The sequence below is a fragment of the Microdochium trichocladiopsis genome, assembly GCF_020744255.1.
Source record: "Microdochium trichocladiopsis strain MPI-CAGE-CH-0230 chromosome Unknown B0I36scaffold_14, whole genome shotgun sequence".
Lineage (NCBI taxonomy): Eukaryota > Fungi > Ascomycota > Sordariomycetes > Xylariales > Microdochiaceae > Microdochium > Microdochium trichocladiopsis.
In genome coordinates this window covers 1,095,535-1,118,907 of record NW_025763557.1, presented here as the reverse complement: position 1 = coordinate 1,118,907, position 23,373 = coordinate 1,095,535, and the positions used below count along the sequence as shown (strand labels likewise).

The 23,373-nt window shown below is 54.2% G+C and overlaps 8 protein-coding genes and 1 non-coding gene across 9 annotated transcripts; 5 read left to right on the top strand and 4 right to left on the bottom strand.

The window, feature by feature from the left end:
• Positions 1–69: 69 nt before the first annotated feature.
• Positions 70–1,579, top strand: B0I36DRAFT_389643 (uncharacterized protein; the record flags this gene model as incomplete). Its single annotated transcript, XM_046161344.1, has 2 exons — positions 70–136; positions 224–1,579. Coding segments are annotated over 2 exons (1,423 nt in total), but the record flags the coding sequence as incomplete, so codon positions are not given.
• Positions 1,580–2,499: 920 nt separating this feature from the next.
• On the bottom strand, positions 2,500–3,115 carry B0I36DRAFT_369851 (uncharacterized protein; the record flags this gene model as incomplete). Its single annotated transcript, XM_046159835.1, has 3 exons — positions 2,500–2,546; positions 2,619–2,740; positions 2,859–3,115. The coding sequence occupies 3 exons, from the start codon at positions 3,113–3,115 to the stop codon at positions 2,500–2,502; spliced, it is 426 nt and encodes a 141-aa protein (XP_046005003.1).
• Positions 3,116–6,369: 3,254 nt separating this feature from the next.
• On the bottom strand, positions 6,370–6,570 carry B0I36DRAFT_256531 (uncharacterized protein; the record flags this gene model as incomplete). The annotated part of the gene is made up of 1 exon (XM_046150950.1): positions 6,370–6,570. A coding segment is annotated over one exon (201 nt), but the record flags the coding sequence as incomplete, so codon positions are not given.
• Positions 6,571–6,725: 155 nt separating this feature from the next.
• On the top strand, positions 6,726–6,800 carry B0I36DRAFT_t209. Its single transcript has one exon. It is a non-coding gene; the product is annotated as a tRNA-Cys (tRNA).
• Positions 6,801–7,399: 599 nt separating this feature from the next.
• B0I36DRAFT_340258 (short-chain dehydrogenase/reductase) lies at positions 7,400–8,546 on the top strand. Its single transcript, XM_046155934.1, has one exon. It carries the CDS (start codon positions 7,522–7,524, stop codon positions 8,350–8,352), a length of 831 nt encoding a protein of 276 aa, XP_046005001.1. The 5' UTR covers positions 7,400–7,521; the 3' UTR covers positions 8,353–8,546.
• Positions 8,547–9,516: 970 nt separating this feature from the next.
• On the bottom strand, positions 9,517–10,596 carry B0I36DRAFT_356101 (uncharacterized protein; the record flags this gene model as incomplete). The annotated part of the gene is made up of 3 exons (XM_046157532.1): positions 9,517–10,128; positions 10,315–10,377; positions 10,459–10,596. 3 exons carry the CDS (start codon positions 10,594–10,596, stop codon positions 9,517–9,519), a joined length of 813 nt encoding a protein of 270 aa, XP_046005000.1.
• Positions 10,597–13,698: 3,102 nt separating this feature from the next.
• B0I36DRAFT_278906 (uncharacterized protein) lies at positions 13,699–14,917 on the top strand (the record flags this gene model as incomplete). Its single annotated transcript, XM_046151447.1, has 1 exon — positions 13,699–14,917. A coding segment is annotated over exon 1 (975 nt), but the record flags the coding sequence as incomplete, so codon positions are not given.
• Positions 14,918–15,308: 391 nt separating this feature from the next.
• Positions 15,309–15,879, top strand: B0I36DRAFT_340247 (uncharacterized protein). Its single transcript, XM_046155933.1, has one exon. It carries the CDS (start codon positions 15,314–15,316, stop codon positions 15,872–15,874), a length of 561 nt encoding a protein of 186 aa, XP_046004998.1. The 5' UTR covers positions 15,309–15,313; the 3' UTR covers positions 15,875–15,879.
• A 1,047-nt stretch (positions 15,880–16,926) lies between these two features.
• Positions 16,927–23,042, bottom strand: B0I36DRAFT_436700 (uncharacterized protein; the record flags this gene model as incomplete). Its single annotated transcript, XM_046162843.1, has 3 exons — positions 16,927–17,145; positions 17,212–20,773; positions 20,917–23,042. 3 exons carry the CDS (start codon positions 23,040–23,042, stop codon positions 16,927–16,929), a joined length of 5,907 nt encoding a protein of 1,968 aa, XP_046004997.1.
• Between the last annotated feature and the right edge of the window lie 331 nt (positions 23,043–23,373).

The following is a 23,373-nucleotide window of genomic DNA, read 5'->3' as shown; positions in this document are numbered from 1 at the left end:
ATTACTCCACACAAGTGCTGGCACAACACGTACAGTTCAAGGCCGCTTCTCCCGTTCACACTCATCGAAAATGCCGCGCCTAGGCGCTATCAAGTCGCGAAATGGCTGTGAGAAATGTAAACAACGTCGAGTCAAGGTAAACAATCGCTACAAGCTACTGACCAAGGTATCGACCATGGCACCGCGGGAAATGAGAGACTGACACTAGATGCGATGATTCCAGTGCGACGAGAAAGTTCCATGCAGCGCGTGTACGAGACACGGCATCAGATGCACACTTCTAGATCGTCCCGTGGTCGAGCGGCGAGACAGGCCCAGAGACGCAGAACACGCAGGAAGCATTGTGAATGATCGCTCAGCCCGGCGCGAATCGGCGAGGCTCTTCCAGCTTCGCAGTGTCATGCCAGCACAAGACTCAGTGCTCCAACTTGAATCAGATGACTCCTCTCGAGAATTACAAAGCCAGCAGCAGTACGGATTGTCGCAATCTGCCAACCTGTCAGATCAGCAGCAAATTGGGTACGGCGGCCCGTCTGCCACACGAGACCCGTTTCCATACTTCACTCCCCTGATGAATGACGATCAGACGGCACCCCTCCAGACTCCGCAGCAATGGACGACAGACCTGGAGCTGATGCATCACTACAGCGCTGTCACGTGGCAGTCGCTGCCCCGAGCCGCTGACCACCCGGAGATCTGGCAAGTTGAGGTCCCGAAGCTGGCATTCAAGCATGAGTTCCTGATGCATCAGCTCCTGGCCATCTCCGCCTTCCACATGTTGCACCTGGATCCTGGCTCGTCGACATCCCGAAGACGCCACTATCAACTTCTCGCCATCCAACACCAGAACAAGGCGATTGCCGGGCTCAGAAGCGCCATCCCCCAGCTCGACAGTTCGACCTGTGATGTCATGTTTGTGGCTGCTTCCTTGTCGTTGATCAATGGATTCGCGACTTTTTCTCAACAACCCAGGCGACTTGAACAAGAGCAGCAGCACATGTCTCCCGAGTCAACAGGCACCGGCGGCAGTAGCGAGCCACCAGACTTGGACAACCTGCTGGATGTCTTCCGCCTTCTCCGCGGCCTCAAGAGCATCCTGAGCGCTTATGAAAGCGACGTCGAGAAGAGTTCAATTGGTTGCTTGTTGCGCATAGAGCAGCACTATTCAGTGAACCCCCTTCTGACTTCAATCATTGTCGACGTCAGCGCGAGTGATCTACTACACCTTCGCGGTGGCAACAACGGCGCCACCTCCTACTCGGCTGAAGCCATATGTTGCCAAGAAGCCGCAGCTTGTCTGATTGAGTGGATTGGTCGCGCCATCTCCGACGCCACGGCTCCAGAGCTGAGGCTAGTATCAACATGGCCAATTGCAATCTCCGAGGAATTCATGACACTCATGGGTTCACGGGATCAAAGAGCAATGAGACTGCTGGAACATTACTGTCGGATTCTCGGTCAAGCAGGTGTCAACTACTGGTATCTGTCCGGATGGGCTAAATCCGTCCAGTCCAATATCAGTAGTGACGGAAGTAGTAGTAGTAGTAGTAGTAGTAGTAGTACTCCTAAGCTATCCTAAGTTGGAGTTTGTATGAGCCCAGACTTAGACATTCTGACCATTTTGACCCTGATGAATCTTGGCCGCGAGGGGGTGCAACATTTGTGGCTGTGGCCATCCTGCACCGCTCGAATCACTGCTCAAATCCTTTCCTGCGCCATTCTTCCTGCGCTTTGCATCGCGGTATGGGTCTTTGCCGTGTACGGCCATAGAATTCGGGAGAGCCCGAGATGGCGAAAAGAATTCTGATAAGGAAAAGGAAGAGCACCTCCCCCAACAGTGCGATCAGTCCCAGATAACCGCGGTCTGTAGATTATAAGTTTGAGATTTCCTTTATGTATTATCAAACACATCAGTATAGTGCTGCGTGCAGTTAATGGCGACATGGTGGGTATATGTCTGCTCAGAGAGTAATATCTTGACAACGGCTTATTATTGTGCGTAATGGACCACATATCTGCTGGAAGACGGCATTGTTAGAACCACGGAGGACATTCGGAAAGATATAAGGACGTGGTTGCACAACAATGCCGTTCTGTTTAATATTATCTGCCGGCCATGGTTCCAATGACGCTCGATAATACCAGAGACGGTGCTAGTAAACGAGCGACTAATTATCGCGGGCTTGCTTGAGCGTCTACCTGCAGGGACAACGGCACGTTCTCGACTAGAATGGAAAACGGCAATACTAATGCTAAACCGGCATCAGGACAACCGCTCAACTCTAATACCATAGTAAGAAATATCTTTGAGACTGGATATACATCTAGGCCAATCGAATGTCATGGCATTGGTGTATGCATTGATCGTTTTGATGTTGATGCGCGCGGCGTTCAATTTGCCCTCCTCACGCGCGTATGTTCGGGCGGCGGGCGAACGTTCCATACATCTCGTGCAAAGCAACAAATCAGGTCTCAATGGAGATGTTGGCCATGATGATCTTAGCCGCGGCAAGTAAGCCGGCCGTCGTTCACGCTTGCGAAGTCGTCTGTACATTACTTACTGTCAGCACCGTCCACAAGCTTGGACACGATGATTGCAGAAAAAACAGGGAACCGACCAATAGCGATGCAAGTCTCACTAGAGCTGCCGTCGCCGGCCGTACAATACGTGCACACTGTCGTTCCGCTCGAGAAATGGTGAGCTCCTGGGCTGGTGTCGCACGAGTTGGCGTAACCGCCGCTGCGAGACAAATATAAAGGTCAGTCGTCAGTGGATTGTGAAATGGGCGCGAGGCAAACAGTCAAAGATGGAGCAAAAGCCGGCGGGCAACCGAATAAACAGCGAGGATAGAACTTACCCGGGAAGATGAACGAGTTTGCCGTTCGCATTACCCAGACACTGGTTGAGATCAATGCTCTCTGGCCGGATAAGACCGTCGTCGGCGCGGCACGTGCCGCTGAGGATCGTGCCGTGCTCTACTTTCCACGCGTCGTCGTCGCAAAACTTGTACATTTGGCGCTTGTCTTGAGCGATTTCACCCTGAGTAAGGGCCATGGGGCTGGCGCCCACAAGAGCCACAGTGATTGTGAGGAGTGTGGCGTAGGTGGCGATCATTTTGTGTATCTATGTGCAAGGCCAATTGGAGCTTGGTGAACAATGTCTTGGTGTGTATTGTTCGGTCATTGGCGAATGAACTTTGATGCCTCTTCAATCATTTGTGGTTACTATGAAGCTTCAAGCTACCTTGTATTCATCGAGAAAGCTGATGACTTGTTCGTGGACAGTCTCTAGGGCTGATGCCAGAAATAGAAAGTGTGCATCATCGTCGAGCCACTGCGGCAACTTCATCTTGGCGAAATCCTTCGTTTTCAGGGGCGTCACTTCAGACCCACTGGGCCTTGTACGTCAGCCACGTTGACGAGGTTGAGGACCCAGGAGACGAGCAAACACCTTGCCTAATAGGGTTTTCAAGCGCTAGGGAGCAGAGCCGCTCGGACAATCCCTGACATGTTGCCAGGGTCGGCGGGCTCTGTCTCCTCAAGCCCTGGTAGGATGACCCGTTTCGGGAAGAAAGCCTTCTCCTCGGCCAAGCTTCGCGACGAATGCGGCACAGCAAATTATCTGGGGATGGCATGGCTGCTGTGAATGACGACAAATCCACAGATCGGCGACACGAGATGTTGATGGACTCTGCGGAAACGTGCGAGGCGATAGGTACTGGGAGAGACATCCCACTGATAGATGGGAAAAGTTCGACATAACGCACGCGCCAATAAGAATGACACAGCACCCTCGGACTTTTGAGGTGTCCAGCCATGAGGTTCAGGACCAAACAGGGTTAGCAAAACATTCAAGGTCAATCATAATTAACGGGGATTGCAGGTGTGTAAGAACTCATGGATGAAGTAAGCCTGGGGAGGCGTGGGCAAAGGAGTCTACCATTGCATTATGATCGTTTAGGACCATTGTGACGTCACTGATCTCTTGGAAAAATCACATAATTGAGGATGATGCCTTGAGAGAACTGAGGTTGGTATTGAAGCGAGTGTTATTTCTTTCAATGAATATTGATCCAAGATGGTCCCTGTCCATCATTCAGGGCGGTAGTGACAGTCATTACCTGGGGTAAGCAGGGGTGGTCCCATAGTGAAGCAGGTCAGGGTTAACCCCCCGGTCGGTGCGAGTGACAGTCATTACCGTGACGGTCATTACCACAGGGTCTGAGAAACGGCTGGACCCCTTTCCCTGTCTGAACCTAACCTTCACCCCAGCTAACCCTATGCCGTGTCTCCCCCCTTTATTCATACCGCGGCCTGGACGGGCGCGCATACTGTAAGGCGAAAGCCGTCGTAGTTACTAGTCTTACATGTAGAAACAGAGATATACCTATTTACACTATCTTCCTCTTTAATTTAACGCTCGATTTGTGTGAACAGCCACCTACCGTAAGCATATTACCGCTATCTAGCGATAACAATACGCTACGAAGCCGACGCCGGTCGCACCGGGGGTCAGGTCGGACTGCTAAGCTAGCCTGCAGCTAACGCTAGTAGTAGCTAGGAGCACCGTGTCCTCCTCTACGTCTCGTATAGGGTCGGGATCCGGCCGGACGACGGTATACGGTTACACTTCTAGCGGACGCACCGTCTTAAGGGCGAGGCACTACGCCAGATTATCGACTACAGCTACGCCGCCGAGCTAATCGCGAACCCGTACACTATGCCACTACCAGCCGACGGATCGCTACATATAGAGCAGCTACCGGTCGTAGACGGCTTTAGCTGCTCGGACTGCCGCTTCCTAACGACGAGCCCGAAGCTAATTAAGGTCCACCGCTCGCGAGCGGGACACGCCTAGGCGACGGGCGGCCGTGGTAGTAACAGCGGCTAGAGCGAGGTACGGCTCCAGACTCTATCGCCGGGGAGCTATGCGCGGTACTAGGTAGTCGAGCAAGGACCTACTAGAACGGCCAGTCCCGGCGTATCCGGCCCTACTTCTACTTCCTCGCAGCATATTTTAGACGAACGCCTAGTAAGATGCGAAGAAAGTCTAGCGGCCGAGCTAGAGGAGACACGGCGGACGGTCGATAGCCGGCAGGGACCTACCTTCGAGTCTACGTAGGTCCGTGAGATAGGCTAGGTAAGGCACCTAGCCGGTAGCAATATAGGCGTGCACTTCCGGACGAGCTTAAGCGCCCTATCTGCTACAGCGCGCGCTAAATTACGGGGCGAGGCAGAAATTATCGAGCAGGACCGCCTCCTCCGGCTCGGGGCGAGCTTCGAGCGGCTTGTTGCGAAGGCTCTCGAGCGGACAGCGCAAGTGCCGAACGAGGTACTCCGCTACCTAGCTAGCTCGGATACTAGCCGCCCGGCCGCAGGCCCCTTTAAGGCGGAGAAGGAGCAGGCCATAAAGGACCGGTACCTAGTCTATTAGAAGCGATATCTCTGCTACTACGTCCGGGCAGGACGGCTAGGCCGGAAAGAGGCTACAGAGAAGCTCCGGATCCGGTTTAACAACGCCCAGTGGTCTACACTCGCGGACATTATCCAGAGATTAGATAATACCTCTAATAGGAGAAGGGGCGACGATATCTCCGTAGTCTCGTCCATATACAGCGGGTCCGAGGAGCCGGAGACTCTAGGGTACAAGATAGACGGAGGAGATAATCACATCGAGGATCTAATAGACCAGGCCGTAATAGCCTTCTTGTCACGATCCTGCCTCCGGGGTCAACCGTAGGGCAGGGCGCTGGGGTTGCTGTTCTGGAAGATAGGTAAAGCCTTCGCAATCCTCACTGACTCCTGCTGTCGTTCTCTCTCGATGGGTTGTCGTGTCTCTTGGAAGAGATACCAGTCTCGGCAATTGAGTGACTAGTTCAAGTGTGTGGTGAAACTGATACTTAGATTGATCGCTGAAGTACAAAGGTAAGGACTGTCTGTCTAGGAAATCCATCGCGTCTATATATCCTTTGTCCTTCATCGTGTGCACCATCGCTGGTCAGTGATGGTCAGTCCTGACTGTTGGTGACCGTCGGTCTTGGTAGTCCTGATGGCCATGCATGGGATGCATGACCAGTGGTACCGTACCCGGTCCTTATCCTTATCGCGGTCCTTGGTTCATGATGACATAAGAAACCTGTAACTTACAGCTTATACCATGTCCGCTAAGTTGCATGTGGCTTCGCCGCAGCCTTGATAGTCCTGTCTCGAAGCCTCTTGCTTCTTCCTATGTATTCCCTCAATTCTGGCATTAATTCCACGGCTGGTACAATCATCCTTCGATTTCTGCCCACTCCGCCAGTCGGCCACTCTGCTATACACGTACCCCAGATCAGCAGTGAAGCGCTGTGGCAACCTTCACCTGTGATTCTACCGTACACCTGCCACTCCGCCACTCCGCCACTCCGCCACTCTGCCACTCTGCCACTCTGCCACTCTGCCACTCTGCCACTCTGCTACTCTGCCACTCTGCCAGTCCGCCACTCTGCCACTCTGCCACTCTGCCACTCTGCCACTCTGCCACTCTGCCACTCTGCCACTCTGCCACTCTGCCACTCTGCCACTCTGCCACTCTGCCACTCTGCCACTCTGCCACTCTGCCACTCTGCCACTCTGCCACTCTGCCACTCTGCTACTCTGCCACTCTGCCAGTCCGCCACCTCCGCCAGCCTGCCACTTCGTGACCCTATATGTCCAAATAAGCAGCCAGTCTCCCTGAACAAAAAGACCCGGTGGTCAAGCGGTACGACGCTGCTGGCAATTGCCTGGCAGAATCCCCGGTTCAACCCCGGGCCGGGTCACTTGCATGCTTTCAGTTTCATTCTGCTGCCGCGGCGTGAAGCTCGGGGCTTGCTCTCTCTCTTTTGCCTCCTTATACGCCGTCTCCTTATAAGCGGAGTCCTCGGTTCGACTCCGGGTTGTAGCGACGACCGTGCTTTACTCTCTGCTTTATATAACGTTAACTTAAGTTAACTTATGCGATAAGGAATTGCACGACTCGCAACAGAGTCTGCCGTCAAAGCCGACCTCCCCAAATTTCCTTTCTGCTCTCGGAACTGAGTTCTTGGCAGATAGACCTGAAGGAAGACTAACCCGCCTTGAGCTGTGGCTGGGGCATCCTGAGCTCGCATCGACGAAGCAAGACATGGAGCGGGAAACTACAAAGACGACTCGTGACGCCACCTGTATGGAAACTTGGGGTCCATGACTGCGCCACTTGTGCCCCTGTGCGGGCTTTGTAACGCCTGATAAGTGCACCAAGCCCCGAGGCTTGACCCACTCGGGCCCGAGTAACCCCCGATTCGTGTACCCGACTCTTGGCTGGGCAACTACCGGCAATAATATTCAAACTCCACGTAGATTACCTTTTAATAAGCCTGTGTATAAAAGAAATGAAAGAATATCTTCTACACTGGAACTTGCACCAGAATCTTCGGCTGATCTTTTATTATATTGCAGCTCACCTAACCCATTGGCTGTGTTGCTGACGGTTTACCCGCAATCTCCTTCCACCTCGCGCCAATGACTACAATGATCGTGCTCATTACTGGTTGCAGTGAAGGTGGCGCTGGCGCGGCCTTGGCGAAAGAATTTCATTCTCGCGGCCATCGGGTCTTCGCCACGGCTCGCAATGTCTTGGGATTAGCTTCGCTGGAGGCCCTGGGAATCGAAACCCTGCCGCTGGACGTCACCGGTCAGATATCTCGAGACACGGCCGCGGCGACTATTTCAAAATTAACGGGAGGAATCCTCCATATCCTCATCAACAATGCGGCCGTGTACAGCCTCATGCCTCTCGCCGACACGAACCTGGAGGATGCGCGTCAAGTCTTTGAGGCCAACGTCTTCGGGGTGCTGGCCGTGACGCAGGCGTTCCTCCCTTTGCTCATCAACGCGGCTGGCACTGGGCTCGTGGCAAATGTGAGCAGCATATCTGCCGGGCTGTGCCCACCCTGGCAAGGCATCTACTCAGCCAGCAAAGCCGCCCTTACGGCGATAGGGCATACGATGCGGCTAGAATTCGCGCCACTAGGAGTGCGTGTCACCACAATCATATCTGGGGGAGTGGACACACCGCTCAAGCGACAGGCCGCATTCGTCCCGGCAGGAAGCTACTACAGCTCCTTAGCAAATTCTATTGAATTGAACGGGACGTCCAGCGATTACACCCCCATGAGCCCAACAGAATATGCCAAGCTGGTAGCAAACGACTTATTGAAGCCTCATCCTAGACCGTTGCTCTGGAGAGGCGCTTTCGCGTCTGTGGCCTGGGGGCTGAGCTGGCTCGGCTGGGTAGGTATGATGGACAACGGGCAAAGGACACGAAGCGGCCTATCGACTATCATACGGTGATTGTTCGTAGGACTCATACATTGGGGGATTGTGCGTTTCTGAAGGGAAATTCGCCAACTTGAAATGGGAGATAGAGCTGGTCTGTATTGACGGCGGACTCGCTTGTGTGCACCACTCGCTTGTGGACTACGTTAGGGCAAATATAGTAGATGAGGAGTCGTTTTTCAACGGGTGCTGTACCCGATTTTAACACAGCCTACTGCACGGAGTGCCATTCAGCAGCACCGTCATCCACGTGTCGGAATACGGTTGGCCCTAGGTCTAATCTTCGCCATTGATAAAGGCGCAGCAGACCTAGGGTCTCCCAGACAAATTCTGGCAGTGTTATCCCTTAGAGGAGTCATAAGAAGCCCAGCTGTGCGTACCTTTGGCTGATACAGGTATCTTCCTCAAGTCCTAAAGAGCGTCCCCTTTCGGCGGTTTTATGAGACACACTACTGGAGCTCCAATACCAAGCTCTCAAGATTCTCAATAACTATAAAATGACAGTATCCGATTCCCTAATCTACAGTCTAACATTAGGAAGTTATTAGCAGCCCTGTGGCTGCTATGGAAGGGTGATTCATGCTACGTCGCCACGCCCATCAGTACCTTCAAATCAACGGAACAATTAGATCCGGCTAGCGTCGGAGCGCTGGCATGGGGAATTTATTCTCCGGAAGCCGAGGCTTGCCAAGGCGTACAGCTCCTTGCACCATGATTAGTTCACGTGCTTAAAACTGATATGAGAGAATTTGAAGACAGACGGAAACTCTTACGCTGATAATGGGCGGCGGCTATTGTGAGAACTGCTAGGTCTACCTGAGATGCTTTGGACCCTGGCCTAACCAAGTTGGGTTGGCGCCCAATCACACACCCTAATAACCCCCAATAAGACATGAGGGTGTGGCTTTTCGTTGTGGCTTGAAGTGGCGCAGGAATTATGGTGAAGTTGGAGGCGAGAGCTGTGGTGAAGACGGCAACGCACGGATCGTTTAGTGGCCCGAGCTCAGATTTTCTATGGGGAGCAAGACACGGAAGAAAGAGCCTTTCGTTCCTCAAGGCATTAGAAATGTAACAAGGCATTAGAAATGTAACGAGGGGTTGATCCTGTCTAGTCTTGACTTGATTTCTACAAAAACTATTCTGGGAGTCGCAGGGTAGTACCATCGGACCAGGGGCCGGTTAATATTTCTTGGACTCGACGTAGACTAAGATGAAGTTTGAACATGACCAGAGACCAGAGCAGGTCGAACAATCGTCAAGCCATGTCTGCAATCTCATCTGCAATCTTCTATGAGCAGTGTAGCTCCCATTCTTGTGCAGGGCCAAGCCTCTGATCATGACTACCTGCGCAGCTTCCGTGGCCAGTATGCATGTCGAGCGGCTGATGCCGATTTGTTCATAGACTGTCAGCTTTGGGGGATCCGCAGCCTTTCCTTTCTGGTCGAAACCCATTTCCTCAGTTTTCATAGCAGCATTTCTCTTTTGGATCCAGCTGCTGATGGGAACAAAGAGGAAGCCGCCAGCCGCAGCGCCAGAGATGGTGTAGAGGCCCGGGTAAGTGCCCAAGCCGGCCTGCACGAGGACGGTGCTGGCACAGGCTCCGGCGAGGGCCATGCCCAGTCCCTGCATCAGTCCGCCGATGATGTTGCCGGCATATTTGCCGCTGCTACCAAGAACTCCGGAAATCGGCGAAGGGCTGCGAGGGGAGGATTTGGGCAGACCTCTGCCGGAGAAGAGGCCAAAGATGAGTCTGTGGATGGTGAAGAAGACCACCGGGGCCGTTCTATTTTCCTGTCGTTGGAGGCTTGATTTAGTTGCTGCCACCCGTTGCCCGGCCGATGGAGAGGGTGTGAACGAGCACCCCCAGAAACATGCCATATTGATGGTGCAAAATTGACGAAGGCGCAGGAATAACACCGCTGCAGATACTTTGGCTCTTGATGGACAGATGGATGCGTCCGTTGGCAGAATCCTTACCCGTTGAGTGGGTGAGAACCCCATGGTGGAAGGTCGGTCAGAATAGTGATCTTGCAGTCGCACCTGGTCGGATACGTTGAGTTCATGTGCCGATCAGCCCCCTGTCCCCCGGAAGAAGCCGAGACAGTGCTCCCTTCCGCTTACCCAGCCATATTGCAGTGCGGAGTTGAAGTGGACACTCGGCGTATCCACAAACCCCGCATGGTTCAACCTTGGTGTCACGATCAGGCCACTGATGTTCCATAATTGCCAGCGCATGGGGTCGACCACCTGACTCGACATTGGAGGTCCTATTCTGACAGACAGGTACTGTAGCTAATGCCGTCCATGATGGCAAATCGAGTTGATGTGGCAAAAGGCATGCAGGCAGTGTGCTGCCCTTAGGCTCCTTCATGACACATCGTCGGAGCGACGACGGGTAGAGCCAACAGTGTTCCACAACGTTCCATACACTTCCGTCTCGTGCCGACCACATTTCCACGGTCTCCAGTGAGCAGCATATGGGGACTTACCAACGAAACCTTGAAGAGTTCTTATCTACATGCTCATCAGCAATTCTTGTAAGTCTAGACCCCCCATTGCGACCAGTGCGCATGGCGACCACCCCCCAACCTGCGCATGAGGGCATCACCGACCACATGGTCACTCTGCAATAACTGAACAAGCATTCGTTAAAAAGGCTTCAAATCAATTGATCCGCACCTCAATGCAGCTCTCCTCGTCAATGTCGTCTTCAATGATCTCTACCTCGTCGTCGCTGCTGTCGGTGTCGTCATCCGTGCTGAAGTCCGCCCCCATCTCGAGCTGCAATTGCCTCTTTGCGCGCTCCACGTTTACGACCTGAACAAACTGTTTATTGGGATCCGGATCGACTCTGCGGCGTTTAGCAGGCTTTGAAGCATCTAATGCAGCTTGGAGACGGTCTTTTTGGTGTTCTGCGGTGGTGCGCGCGATGTTCGAAGTGTCGATTGCCTTCCCGACCTTGTTGAAGAGCTTCCTGCAGGTCGCCGCCCCTAAAGGTACACCACACTTTACCAACTCCCTATGCATTTTATAGACATCGCGAGATGTTTTTGGTGTTTTGACGTCAATTGCGCACAAGGGCGTCAAAAAATCTGGCTCTAAAACCGTCGTTTGGGCCCGATTTTGGGGATTCTGCTGGGCCTCCCGTACCTCCTCATAGTCCCGCATCACGAAGCGGGAACCCAGCGCCTTCAACCGATTGTGAGGCCACACCCCTGTGCCTTTGAAGCCTCCTAAGATGTTCTCCTTATTGAGCTTTCTTTTGCGCGCAATTTGGTATGCTTCAAGGAACTCCCGCTTGCCTGGGGACTCGTTCATAGTGTTATATGCAACCTCCGCGACCGCTTGACGATAGTGGTCCTTCACCGCCGAGAACACGCCCACATCGAGTGGCTGAAGAACATGTGAGGTATGAGCCGGGAGGTAAATCAGCCAGATTTTATTGATGAAGCACTCCGTCATAAATTCCTCTGTTGCGTGCGACTTGTGGCCGTCGAGAAGAAGGCATCGCCACTCTCTAGAATCCGTAGGCTTGGTGTTGGGAATAAATACCTCCTTGAGCCATTTCAGAGCAATATCATTGCTGGTCCACCCGTTTGGTGATGTGTCAAAACACCAATGCTTCCACCTGTCAAGTTCGACGTCGGGAAACCACTGCTGCTGCACGGATTGGCCCTTAAAAATAACAAGGGGAGGGATGAAGCCACCGCCAGCAGAAATGGCCTCAATTATCGTGATCCAGGTGCTCCTGGCGCCGTCCTTTTTCAAGGTAAAGTCGCGCAAGGCATCACTGACCACGAAGCCATTGTGACCTAGGCCCTCCGCGAAGCCACACTCGTCAACGTTCCATATGTTCTCGGGCCGTACTCGTTTGCCCTTCAATAACGTCAGGCGGTCGAAGAAGATGTCGATATTGGCCTTGGAGGCACCGTCGTATCGTTTGTATTCAATAAGTCGTGATCTCGAGGTCTTCAAGGTCGGGTTGCGGCGGATGAAGCGTCGGTACCAGTGCTTGCCGAGGTGTGCGGAGGGGTTGTCGAGAGCCAGCAGGCGCATCGAGAAGTGCTTGAATTGCTTCAATGGAGCTGCATAGCCCATTGCTGCTTGGTCGAGGGCCCAAGAGACCAGATAATCCTCCTGGGTCACGGAGAGGGTTTGTCGGACTTGGTACCTTTGCTTGAAGGTTGGGCACGCGTCAAGGCGACGACGTAGGTAGGATCTGTCGACATCGTGTCGTCTAGCAGCCGTCGCGACAGGTACGCCAGCCTCAACTTCATCCAGTGCGCGCAGGGCGCGCAATTGGTAGTCTTTTGCGACCATGACGATAGCTTCCTTTTTGACGGTCACAATGCAGGTGGTCGGGTCGCGGTGCGACGCGGTTGAGCAGGTTTATATGGGAAAATGTATGGTGGGGTGCTCAACCGCGTCGCGACGCGACCCCTGGTCGCGATGCGCACTGGTCGCAATGGGGGGTCTAGACTTACCCGGGTCAGCTACAGCCAGAGATGATCGCTAACTACCGAGAGATCAGCCGTCTATGGCACGAGTATCTGTCCATCATTCAGGCCGGTAGTGACCGTCACTACCAGGGGCAAGTTGGGGTAAGCCCATAGTCAAGGGTGGGTTGGGTAAACCCCTGTCGGGTCGAGTGACGGTCATTACCATGACGGTCATTACCACAAGGGGGTCCGGGGCGCGGCTGGACCCCTAGTCGTGTCTGAACCCCAACCTTAACCCTCAGCCAACCCTGCGCTGTGCCGTGTCTCCTCCCCTCTCATTAAATGACCCATGATATATACCGCGGCCTGGACGGTCTCGCAACCTGTACGGCGAGAAGCCGTCAGAATTGCTAGTTATTACGCGTAGAATAGAAAATACACCTCATACATACACTATCTAACCCTTCAATCTGACAGTCCAGTTGTGATCAAAGGACTATCTGGCGATGGCGATACACTTCGAGGCTGACGCTGGTCGCACCGGGGGGCAGGTCGGACTGCTGAGCTGGCCTGCGGCTGACGCCGGTAGTAGCCAAGAGCATCGCGTCCTCCTCTGCGTCTCGTGCAGGGTCGCGATCCGGCCGGACGACGGCATACGACTACACTTCTGGCGGACGCACCGTCTCAAGGGCGAGGCACTCGGCCAGATTGTCGACTACAGCCACGCCGCGGAGCCAATCGCGAACCCGTATACTGTGCCACTGCCAGCCGACGGATCGCCACATATAGAGCAGCTACCGGTCGTAGACGGCTTCAGCTGCTCGGACTGCCGTTTCCTAACGACGAGCCCGAAGCTAATCAAGGTCCACCGCTCGCGAGCGGGACACGCCCAGGCGACGGGCGGCCGTGGTAGTAACGGCGGCTGGAGCGAGGTACGGCTCCAGACTCTATCGCTGGGGAGCCATGCGCGGTACTGGGCAGTCGAGCAAGGACCTGCCAGAACGGCCAGTCCCGGCGTATCCGGCCCTACTTCTGCTTCCTCGCAGTACATATTAGACGAACGCCTCGCAAGATACGAAGAAAGCCTAGCGGCCGAGCTAGAGGAGACACGGCGGACGGTTGATAGCCGGCAGGGACCTACCTTCGAGTCGACCTGGGTCCGCGAGATGGGCTGGGCAAGGCACCTAGCCGGCAGCGACATGAGCGAGCACTTCCGAGCAGGCCGGAATGCCCTTACTACTACGGAACGTGCTAAGCTACGGTCTGAGGCAGAGCTTGCCGAGCAACAGCGTCTGATCCGACTCGGGGCTAGCTTCGACAGGCAGATCACGAAAGGCCTAGAGCGAACAAGTCGAGTACCGAACGAAGTACTCCGATACCTCGCTAGCACAGATGCTAGCCGCCCAGCAGCTGCCCCTTTCAAGACGGAGAAGGGCCAGGATACGAAGGATCGATACCAGGCCTACTGGAAGCGCTACCTTTACTACTGCGTCCGGGTAGGGCGACTCGGTCGAGAGGTAGCGACGGAGAAGTTCCGGATCCGGTTCGACGATTCCCAGTGGGCTGCACTAGAGGATATTATCCAGCGACTTGATACTAGCTTCGACAGCGACCAGGACGCCAGCACCTCTCCAGCCTCGTCAACTTGTGTTAGGTCTAAAGAGCCAGCTATTCTAGGGGCCGAGGTGGACGAAGAAGACGACCAGATTACGGACCCAATAGACCAGGTCGTAATGGCTTTCTGCGTCAGGTCGCTCCAGCAGAAGATTGCTATCCAGTTATTCAACAACCCGCTCCTACACTTCACGGCCGTACTAGGAATTAGTGGTACCCGGAAGAGTTATGCCTGGCGGCCGGCGGCGGAATATACTGGGCAAATCGCGGGGCTCGTCTGGTGTGCCCGCCTTCTACTACTAGAGCATATCTTCGCAGCCGAGGGCGACGATGAGGATCTTTGCCTGGGAGCTATCGAGCACTTCCGGGCACAGCATCGCGAGTGGCTCGCCGACGGCTCTTTCTCACCATTTAGCGCGATGATCCGGATGATGACGTACGGAAAAGGCTTCCGTAAGAAGGAGGGCGGCACGCCACGACTCATGTGGGAGGACAATAGGGAGGCACTACGATATCTTGGCCAGCGTATCCCGCTTGACGACTTCCGGGTAATGGCAGCTAGTCTCGTCACAGATACGGAGGAGCTTGCCGACCAGCTTATGTTTCGGGAGTGGATTCCGCTAAGCCAGGTCGTCGTGCTCCGACGAATCATGGACAGTCTCAGCTTCGAGGGACCTGGAGCTTCGTTCGCCACGCACGAGAAGAACAGCTGGCTCGAGCCCGGCTTCCGCAAGCTAATCGGTCCATGTGCTACGCAGCTCTGGGATGACGAGGCAGGAACCTTTCGTGCGGCACAGGTCCAGCAGTGGCTCGGCCAGCTCCAGTCCTTCCGCCAGGCCTTACTTGTCAGCACGCACACGCGGGGAGGCCAGCCAGGGAGAGGGCCGGAGATTATAACGATCCGGCACTGCGACACGCAGGACATGCTCCGGAATGTCTTTGTATTCGACGGCCAGGTGATGCTGGTAACGGACCGCGATAAGGGCAAGGCTATCCGCGGGATCGGCCGAAAGGTTGCCCGTTTCTTGCCAGACACGGTTGGACGACTGATGGTCGCCGACATTCTATGGCTGCTGCCGTTCGAGAGACTACTACTTACGAAGACTAAGGCCCAGGGGCTATCTAAGCCACTCGATGCATGGCTCTGGAAGGACAGCCGCAAAGGAATCTGGACAACGACGGAGCTTAGTACTAAGCTAGCAGCAGCGACAACAGAGCATATTGGGGTCAAGCTAGGTGTGGCTGACTACCGCCACGTCGCTATCGAACTCGGCCGGCACATTCGAGGACTAGTCGTCCAGCAGCTAGAGGTTGACATGGCTGATGAGGCTGACTGGGACAACCCGCAGAGCTTCGAAGACGGGCTCACTGGGGAGGCGCGCCGCCAGAATAAGGTCGAGTACGTCTGGGACTTACAGGCCACGCACGGCAGCGCCATCCCCGCCTACGTCGTGTCTAGGCCGGGCCAGTTTGGATTATCCTAGCTTCGTGCTTTTCCCCAAAGGTTCACTTGCAAGGTGGATCTCTACATTCTCCTGCCCTGCCATCATCTCTATTTTTTTGTGTCTCTTTTACTCTCGTCAGCTAGATCACACTAGACCTGCTGCGATATCATGGTTCATGTCATGTCTTGCACCCGCCGGCGTCATATCCCGTTTACCTGCCTTTCTTCATTGTTTTATGGGTTCTTTAGTTTCCAAAGTTCTGCTGCTGTCATCAAAGAGCTACTTGTGTGGCCATAACATAGTAGTAGCTCTTTTCTTGCCAAAGAAAATATCTTCCGAGGTCAACACGAAGCAAGAGCATGACTGTGTCGAGCTAGCTATGGCTAGCTTTTCGTTCTTTCCCCCCAGACGAATGAACGCATCCCACGACCATTTACGCAATTCTGTGACTTTTCGCCTCACCCTCCTGTGAAGCTACGCTAGAGGGACATCATAGATCACAAAATCCCCGCCTTGCCCGTTTGGTAGCCATGTCACTCTAGCAAAATGTTGTGGTCGACGCCTCTCTCCATTGTGACACGCTCGCATACCTACCTATATATACCTATCCCCTTAATACCATTCATGATGTCCCCTCTTGTCTCTATGCCAATGTCGAAAGAGAACCCAGTGTGCTGTTCATCAGACACTAGGTGCTTGATAAGCGGTCCTTCAAGGATGTCAAACCCCGCTGGGAACTCTTTCACACCACCAAAACTGTCTAAGTATGCCGTTTCCCGTAGTGTCATGCTGCGACGACCGACACCCATGCCTATTGTTGAGCCTCCAGTAACTGAAAGCCAGAATGTTTGTACAGCGAAAAATGTAAGGTAGATGATGATCCACCATGGAAAATGATCATGACGCCGTGCCTGGCTGTGAAAAAGAAAATGCGAAACAGGTGACCTGCTAATCATGTGCACCAATGACTCCAATACGCCGAAATAATGCAAAGCCAACTCCCGTGATCAAGTGCTCCACCATGACCGCGCCGCTGCCCTTTCCCATGCTACTTGCGATGCCACCAATCCCATCATACCAAAGGCAGAAGCTCATATAAACTTCGACATGGCAGTGCTCAAGTCGACGAAGTCGACCGGCTTCGTGACGTAGTCACTGAACCCGGCTGCGATACATTTCTCTTGCACATCGGACATGACGTTTGCGGAGAGTGCAATGATCGGAAGCTTCGAGTGGCCCTCCTTTGCTTCCCAAGCTCGGATTTCGCGGCATGCTTGGTAACCGTCCTTCCGAGGCATGTGTAAATCACACTACATACCACTGTCAGTATCGTGTTCTGACGCGCTTCTTATGGAGAAGAATGTTTGGGGACTTACCAAGATTAAAGAGTAGTATCCCGAGCCATGCGAAAACACCTTCTCCGTGCACTCGACACCATCCGCAGCAATTTCGGCGTCAATTCCAACTTTCTTGAGGTAGCGCACCAGGACCTTCTGATTGACGGGATTGTCCTCGACGAGCATTACTCTATAGCCCTTGTTGCCGATCCTCTTTTCGACATCATTGTAATTTTGCTTCTGGCTCTCCACCATCTGTGCTGCGCTTGACCTGTTGAGGTCCACGCTTAGATCGCGTTCATTCCCAGGATCAAAGATGACCGCGAAACGTGATGGCTTGACAGGCTTGTAGACAAACGTGATACGCTTCTCGTCCAGGAGTTGCTGGTGTGCTGGATCAGACGCCAGCTTGAGAACTGACTGTCTTTGAACAGAGTCTGAGAGGACGAGAACGGAGGTGCGACCACCTGAGCTTTCAATAATCCGGTCGACAACGCCAATGACTTCTTCAGCGGAACTGAGATTGAGGACGACATGAGTGAAGGTCACTGATTCGTGCCCGCCAATCAGCTTCTCCGCATCCGCGCTTGTTTCCACAGCCGTGATCTGGTGCGGCACGTCCTTCGGCAGCGTCATCTCTATATGCTTGGTTGTGGCTTCGCGTGAATGCTTCTGAGCGCAAATCACGAGAATCGAATACATAGGTGGCCTGAAGTGTGGTGGTATCTCCGAGTCGTCTTGTATCGGCGTACCTGGAATCCGCGGCTTCTCAAAGGGCAACTGCAAGCGCATCTGAGACAAATCCTGCCCACTCGCCTTTGCAGCTTCGCTAAAGTGTGCTAGTCCTACATGGACCGATGACACACTGGAGCGTGCCGTGCGTGCGGATGACCGCACTGAAGGGTCGGAACTTGCCGACGAGTTGAGAGCTGGCGAGATCGTTCCAACGTCGGATCCAGGACTGGCAGTGTTGAAACCATTCAGTGTCTGCTGGAGTAAAAAGGGTCTTAGTGCTTGAGCATGCTTATCAGCAGCCGGTGTTGCGACGGTTGGTAGCATTGGAGGAGTCCCAATTGTGTTAGGATGGTCTTCTGCACTTGGCAGGCCGAACCGAGCGGTGAAGGTAAAAGTCGAGCCTTGCCCCGGAACAGCTGTGCCATTCATCTGGCCACCGTGCAGCTCAACAAGTTGTCGAGAGATAACCAGACCTAAACCACTCCCGCCGTGCTGGCGCGTGCTGCTCCCATCAATCTGACTGAAGGGCTTGAAAATGAGGTCGGCCTCCTCTTTGGTAAAGCCTCGTCCTGTGTCAATTATCGAGAATTCAAGCATGATGCTATCTTCGTCCGAGGTCGCAGAGTCATCGACGCACACCCTACATCGACTGAAAACTTCTCCCTCCGACGTGAATTTGATCGCGTTTCCGATGACATTGAGGAGGACCTGCCGAATGCGGACCTTGTCTCCCTTCACCCATGATGGGACATTCTCTTCCACAATGTAATTGAGCTCAAGCCGTTTCGCAATCGCCATGGCGGACACCAACTCGTTGACGTCCTCAATGAGAGAGCGAGTGTGAAACCACTCAAACTTGAGCTTCATCATGCCTGCGTCGACCTTGGAGAGGTCTAGAATGTCGTTGATGATCATGAGAAGACTCTTGGCGCTCGTTTGTATGGTGTTTGTGTAGTCCCGCTGCTCTTCATTCAGCGTAGTCTCCTGGAGAAAGCTCACCATGCCGGAAATACCAATCAGTGGCGTGCGAATCTCGTGAGACATGTTGCTGAGGAAACGCGCTTTAGACTCCATGGCCTCCTTAAGCTTGGCTTCGAGTAGTTTGTGGTCGTTGATATCAGTTGCTGATCCAAAGTATGAGCTGGCGCCGTTCCCAAAGTCAATATTGTCAATCTCCACGCATCGCACTAGGTGCCACCTGTAGTCGCCGGGCTTGGAGCGTAGGCGGACTTCCGTTGTGTATGACACGCGACCATCACTATCCGTCGCTACTTTGATGATTCCCTTTCTGACAAGATCGGCAAGATCGCCAGACTGAAATTCAGGTGTGAGGGTATTGTCGCTGGTGCTGCTGCGCGAAAGATTTGAGGGATCTTCATCTGCCGATTGTGAGCTCTTTCCCGCGGTCTGGCTCGAGCCTGGGCTTGATACATCTGTTTGGAAGAACGACATCTGATTGCGAATGCTTGGTAGGCGGCACTTGGCGAGGTCGTCTGGATGCACGAAGTCCATGAAACCAAGTCCAAGGGTGGCCTCTGAGGTCTGTCCAGTATATGAGAGCCACTGGTTATTTGCAAAGGTGATGCCTTCCTGTTCAGTCGCGGTGAAAATGATCTGAGGGATAAGGTTGGCTAGCAAACGATGCTTCGCTTCCGAGGCCTCGACTTCAACTTGACGCACACTTTTGAGCTCTGCAACATGCTGGTCGTGAATGTCCATGTAGGAACCGATGAACTGGACCAGTACGCCGCGCTTGTCTCTCAAAGGAACCGCCCTTGCCTGGTGCCATCGGTAATCGCCAGTGAAACGTCGGAGTCGAATTGTCCGCTCAAACGAGCTACCTGACCGGAGTGAGTCGCTCCAGGCCAGTATGTAGTCATCCCTGTCTTCAGGGTGAAGACTTGCCCATGGGTCGGCCACAAGATCACCGATTGTCTGGCCTCGGTAGAAAAGATACCTGCTGTTGACCCAAACTATTTCTCCTGCTACTGGGAGTGCTACAAAGACATGGACTGGCAGGCTATCCAGCATGATGCTTTTGAGCCGATCTGAGGGCGGCAGCATACTGAACTGCGCCGTGGGCCCTGTTTGAATGCGCGGGTGGGACGTAGTCGGCTTAGATAGCAGAGAAGCACTAGGGGGCAGAGACTGGAAGGTGGCAGCAAAGTCTGCCCCGTACGAGTGCATCAACGTGTGTTTCTGTCCCGGTGTGCCGACAGTAGTGTGACTAGAAGGTCGCAAGAGCTTGTCGTCAGAATCCGGAGCATGGTCCGATTCGCTGTGCGTGCTATTGGGTTCTGCGGAACTTTTCGATGACGGCCGGGTAGAAGACTTTTCATCTCCATCACCTCTATTAGCGACTACGAGGCCAGGCTCATTAACTGCCGGGGTATGAGGGATCTGTCTTAGGCTTCCAGACCTCCGATGGGTATGTTCAATGGTGGAGGTCTCCTTCGCCAGACGGCTGCCACGAGACGCAATATCTTCTTGCGCGGTGTCATCGCTAGGGCCGGCATGACGCGGGCGAGTATTAAAGTAGCTGTCGCCGGGCACCATCCCGGGGCTGACTCCAGCAGTCCGACGTTCTGCTGCAAAGCCGGAAGATTTTGACTCCCAGTTTGGCGTGATAGCGGCAGGTGAGCCCGCAATACTCCTGGACCTAGCCGAGTAATCACTGGGGCTAGTGATACTGCCTGTGGCCGATAGCTGCGAGTGGTACTGGGAGGACATTGCGTCATAGCTGAAATTGCGTAGCGAGGCAGGATTCTGTAATGGCCTGCCGTCCAGATCCACACCGCCAAAGCCGGATGTCGTAGGTCGTTTCCGATCCAACCCAAGCACTTCGGTTTCAAGCATAGTGTAATGGCTGCAGAGCGAATACGATGTCGCCAAATGGGGTGCGAGATGCTGCAAGGAATGCCTGAGGTTGGATGGATACGGTATAACAGGGCTCAGAATAGAAAGAATAGCCCAGGTGGACGGGGCTGATCCTGGGTGTCCTCGGCGGACGTCGGGGATTGCGCTTTGGCGCCACCAGGTCGCGATGCGTTTCTTTGACCCAGGGCGGCAGAGTTGAGTTTGAATGCTTTCGTAGGCTTGGAGAGTAGGATATGGTGCAATGGGACATGTAACACAGTCCAAGAATTGTCTACGCCAATCGCCTCGGGAGTTTGGATCGCCGTATAATCGTGTGGACTCGCGCCAGGATTGAATGAATCCTCATCAATGACAGCATCTGTGAAGACAGGGTTTTCTGAAGGATCGGATCGCACGGCAGGCGATGGTGCAGGAGATTGTGACCACGGGGATGGTGGTGTTTGTTCAAATTCTTCGTACTTCGGCGTTGGGGGACGCGGGGCACCACTGTCGATGGAAGCGAGAATGTCTGCAATTTTGCTTCTTTCCTGGGGTAGCTTTCTGCCTTTGGCCGTGGTCTGCGAGGCTGTGACGCTGTCGAGGAGTGATGAAAGCTGAGTGCTTGAATCTGACGTTGTTTGCTTCCTCAAGCCCTTCTTCGACTCCGACGAGCCGTTCGACCAGCTGGTGCGTGGGCCCTTCTTCTTTTCATCCTCGAAGGGGTTCAAGTACGGGTAGCTTCGCGTTAGCGCAATCACTTTACCTCGCTCAATCACTCTTGCAATGCCGTTATGATCTATCAAAGGATCTGCCTCCAGATCAAGGGCCTGGAGCATAGGAAGTACACGGCCTCTCATGTCTCGGCCCATGAACAATGGAGCTTCCCATGAAGGCATAGGTTGATTCTCTTCTTCGGCGTCATGTTTCTCCAGAGCGCGCTTGTTGAGGGCTGGATGAGGCGAAGCTGGACGTGGGGCATTCGTCGTGGGGTAGAAGCTCTTGCTACGAAGTATGGACCCCGGGCGTTGGGGGGCAGGCGATGCTGCTGAGTTTGTATGCGTATCCTGGGCACCTTTCTGCTTCTCATACGACGTAAAAGAATGTCGACTGAACATGCCCGGCCGCACTGGGCGATCATTCTTCAGCGGAAGATCCGGGGTCGAAGCTGGCTCCTCCTCGGTGCTCTGTGGTGCGAAGCTAGATCGACCCATGTAGCCCATGCTGAGCTCATCTTCCTCACTCGCGTTGAATGTGGCTTTTTGGCCCCATGGCACATTCTCTAGATCGGTGTTGTCTGCAGGTATTGACAATGTCACACGCTCCGCTTTGAAGTGTTCCGTCATGATCTGGACCACAGTATTCCACCAAGCATCGAGACCAGGCTCGGCCGCGAGCAGTAACGATAGGTCATACAGGTTTGGGGACGGGTAGTCGAAATTTGGCTGTGGCTCAGGATGACCAGTGGGCTGGAAGGTCATGGCAGAAGCAGGGGTGGAAGGATCCGATCGCAGCTGCTCCTGCAGCAAGAAGTGGCTGGCAAACTGACCTCCAGTGGAATGGAGGAGGGGAGTTTGCGATTGTGGGCTGGCCATCATGGGTCCATGGCCAAGTTTGAGCCCGGGCGGGTTCATCCTGGGAAACGGGTACGATGGCGTTCGAGCCACGAGACCAGGCGTTATGCCGCCTCTGACAGTTGTGTTTGACTGGGTCGATGTTGTCAGTAAGTCATCCGCAGGCGTCGCAGTTATATGCGACGACTCGATAACGGGTGAGACGCCAGGCGCACGTGCTGTCGTGACGTGGGCCTCAGGCGAGCCCTTCCAGCCCTGTTCATGCTGGGACAGATATCGAGTAAGGCCTTCCTTATAGGCTACCACCGGGTTGCCTATAATGTCTGGCGAGCTTTGGGAAATGCTCACCTCCCTGTTCTTTTTCTTGGACCCGTGCTCGGGTGATTGCTTGAGTGACGAGGCGTGCTTGACGGCACTCAACTTGGGTCTAGCGGTGCCAGTCCTTTCCGAACTACCACCGCCGCATAGACTGACCAGATTACTGCTGAGGCGGGCACTCAGGCGCTTGAGAGGATTTGGTGATCGTGGCAAGGCGTCCCCAGCCAAGGGGCTTTCCCGTTTCTCATCTATACTGACGCGAGCCGGATCTCTGGCCGCCACATATCTGGCATCCGGATTCCCTTCATACTCGTGTCTGTCAAGGACCTCTGGGCCATGTTGGATTGGTGGTCGAGACCTGGAGTCGTCGGGCTGAGTAGGGGCGGTCATCCCTTAGCAAAAGCGCGCCCCCATGCAGCAGCAGCGTTGGGGACTTGTGATGTGAGGGCAGTGATCGGTCTCTGCGTGACTCGGCATGAAAGAAGTGTGTATGCTGTTCTCCGCGGTGGGTGGTCGTGTGCTGGGCGCTCAACTGGTCGTTTGGAGCGGGTACAACCGTGTCGAGGCAGGAGTCGACGGTGGCGTTTGGGTGGACGGTGACGACAGTGGTTTCGAGGCCTGGCCGGAGACCTCTGGGCTGAAGAAAGGACGGGCCTGACCGCCGGAAACGCGAAGAAACGAAGCGACAGTGGCGGGCGAAACCTCGTGACGGGCGGGAATG

Coding starts and splice junctions, on each gene's coding strand:
- B0I36DRAFT_340247 (XM_046155933.1), top strand. CDS start 15,314: ATGCTCCGGAATGTCTTTGTATTCGACGGCCAGGTGATGCTGGTAACG.
- B0I36DRAFT_340258 (XM_046155934.1), top strand. CDS start 7,522: ATGACTACAATGATCGTGCTCATTACTGGTTGCAGTGAAGGTGGCGCT.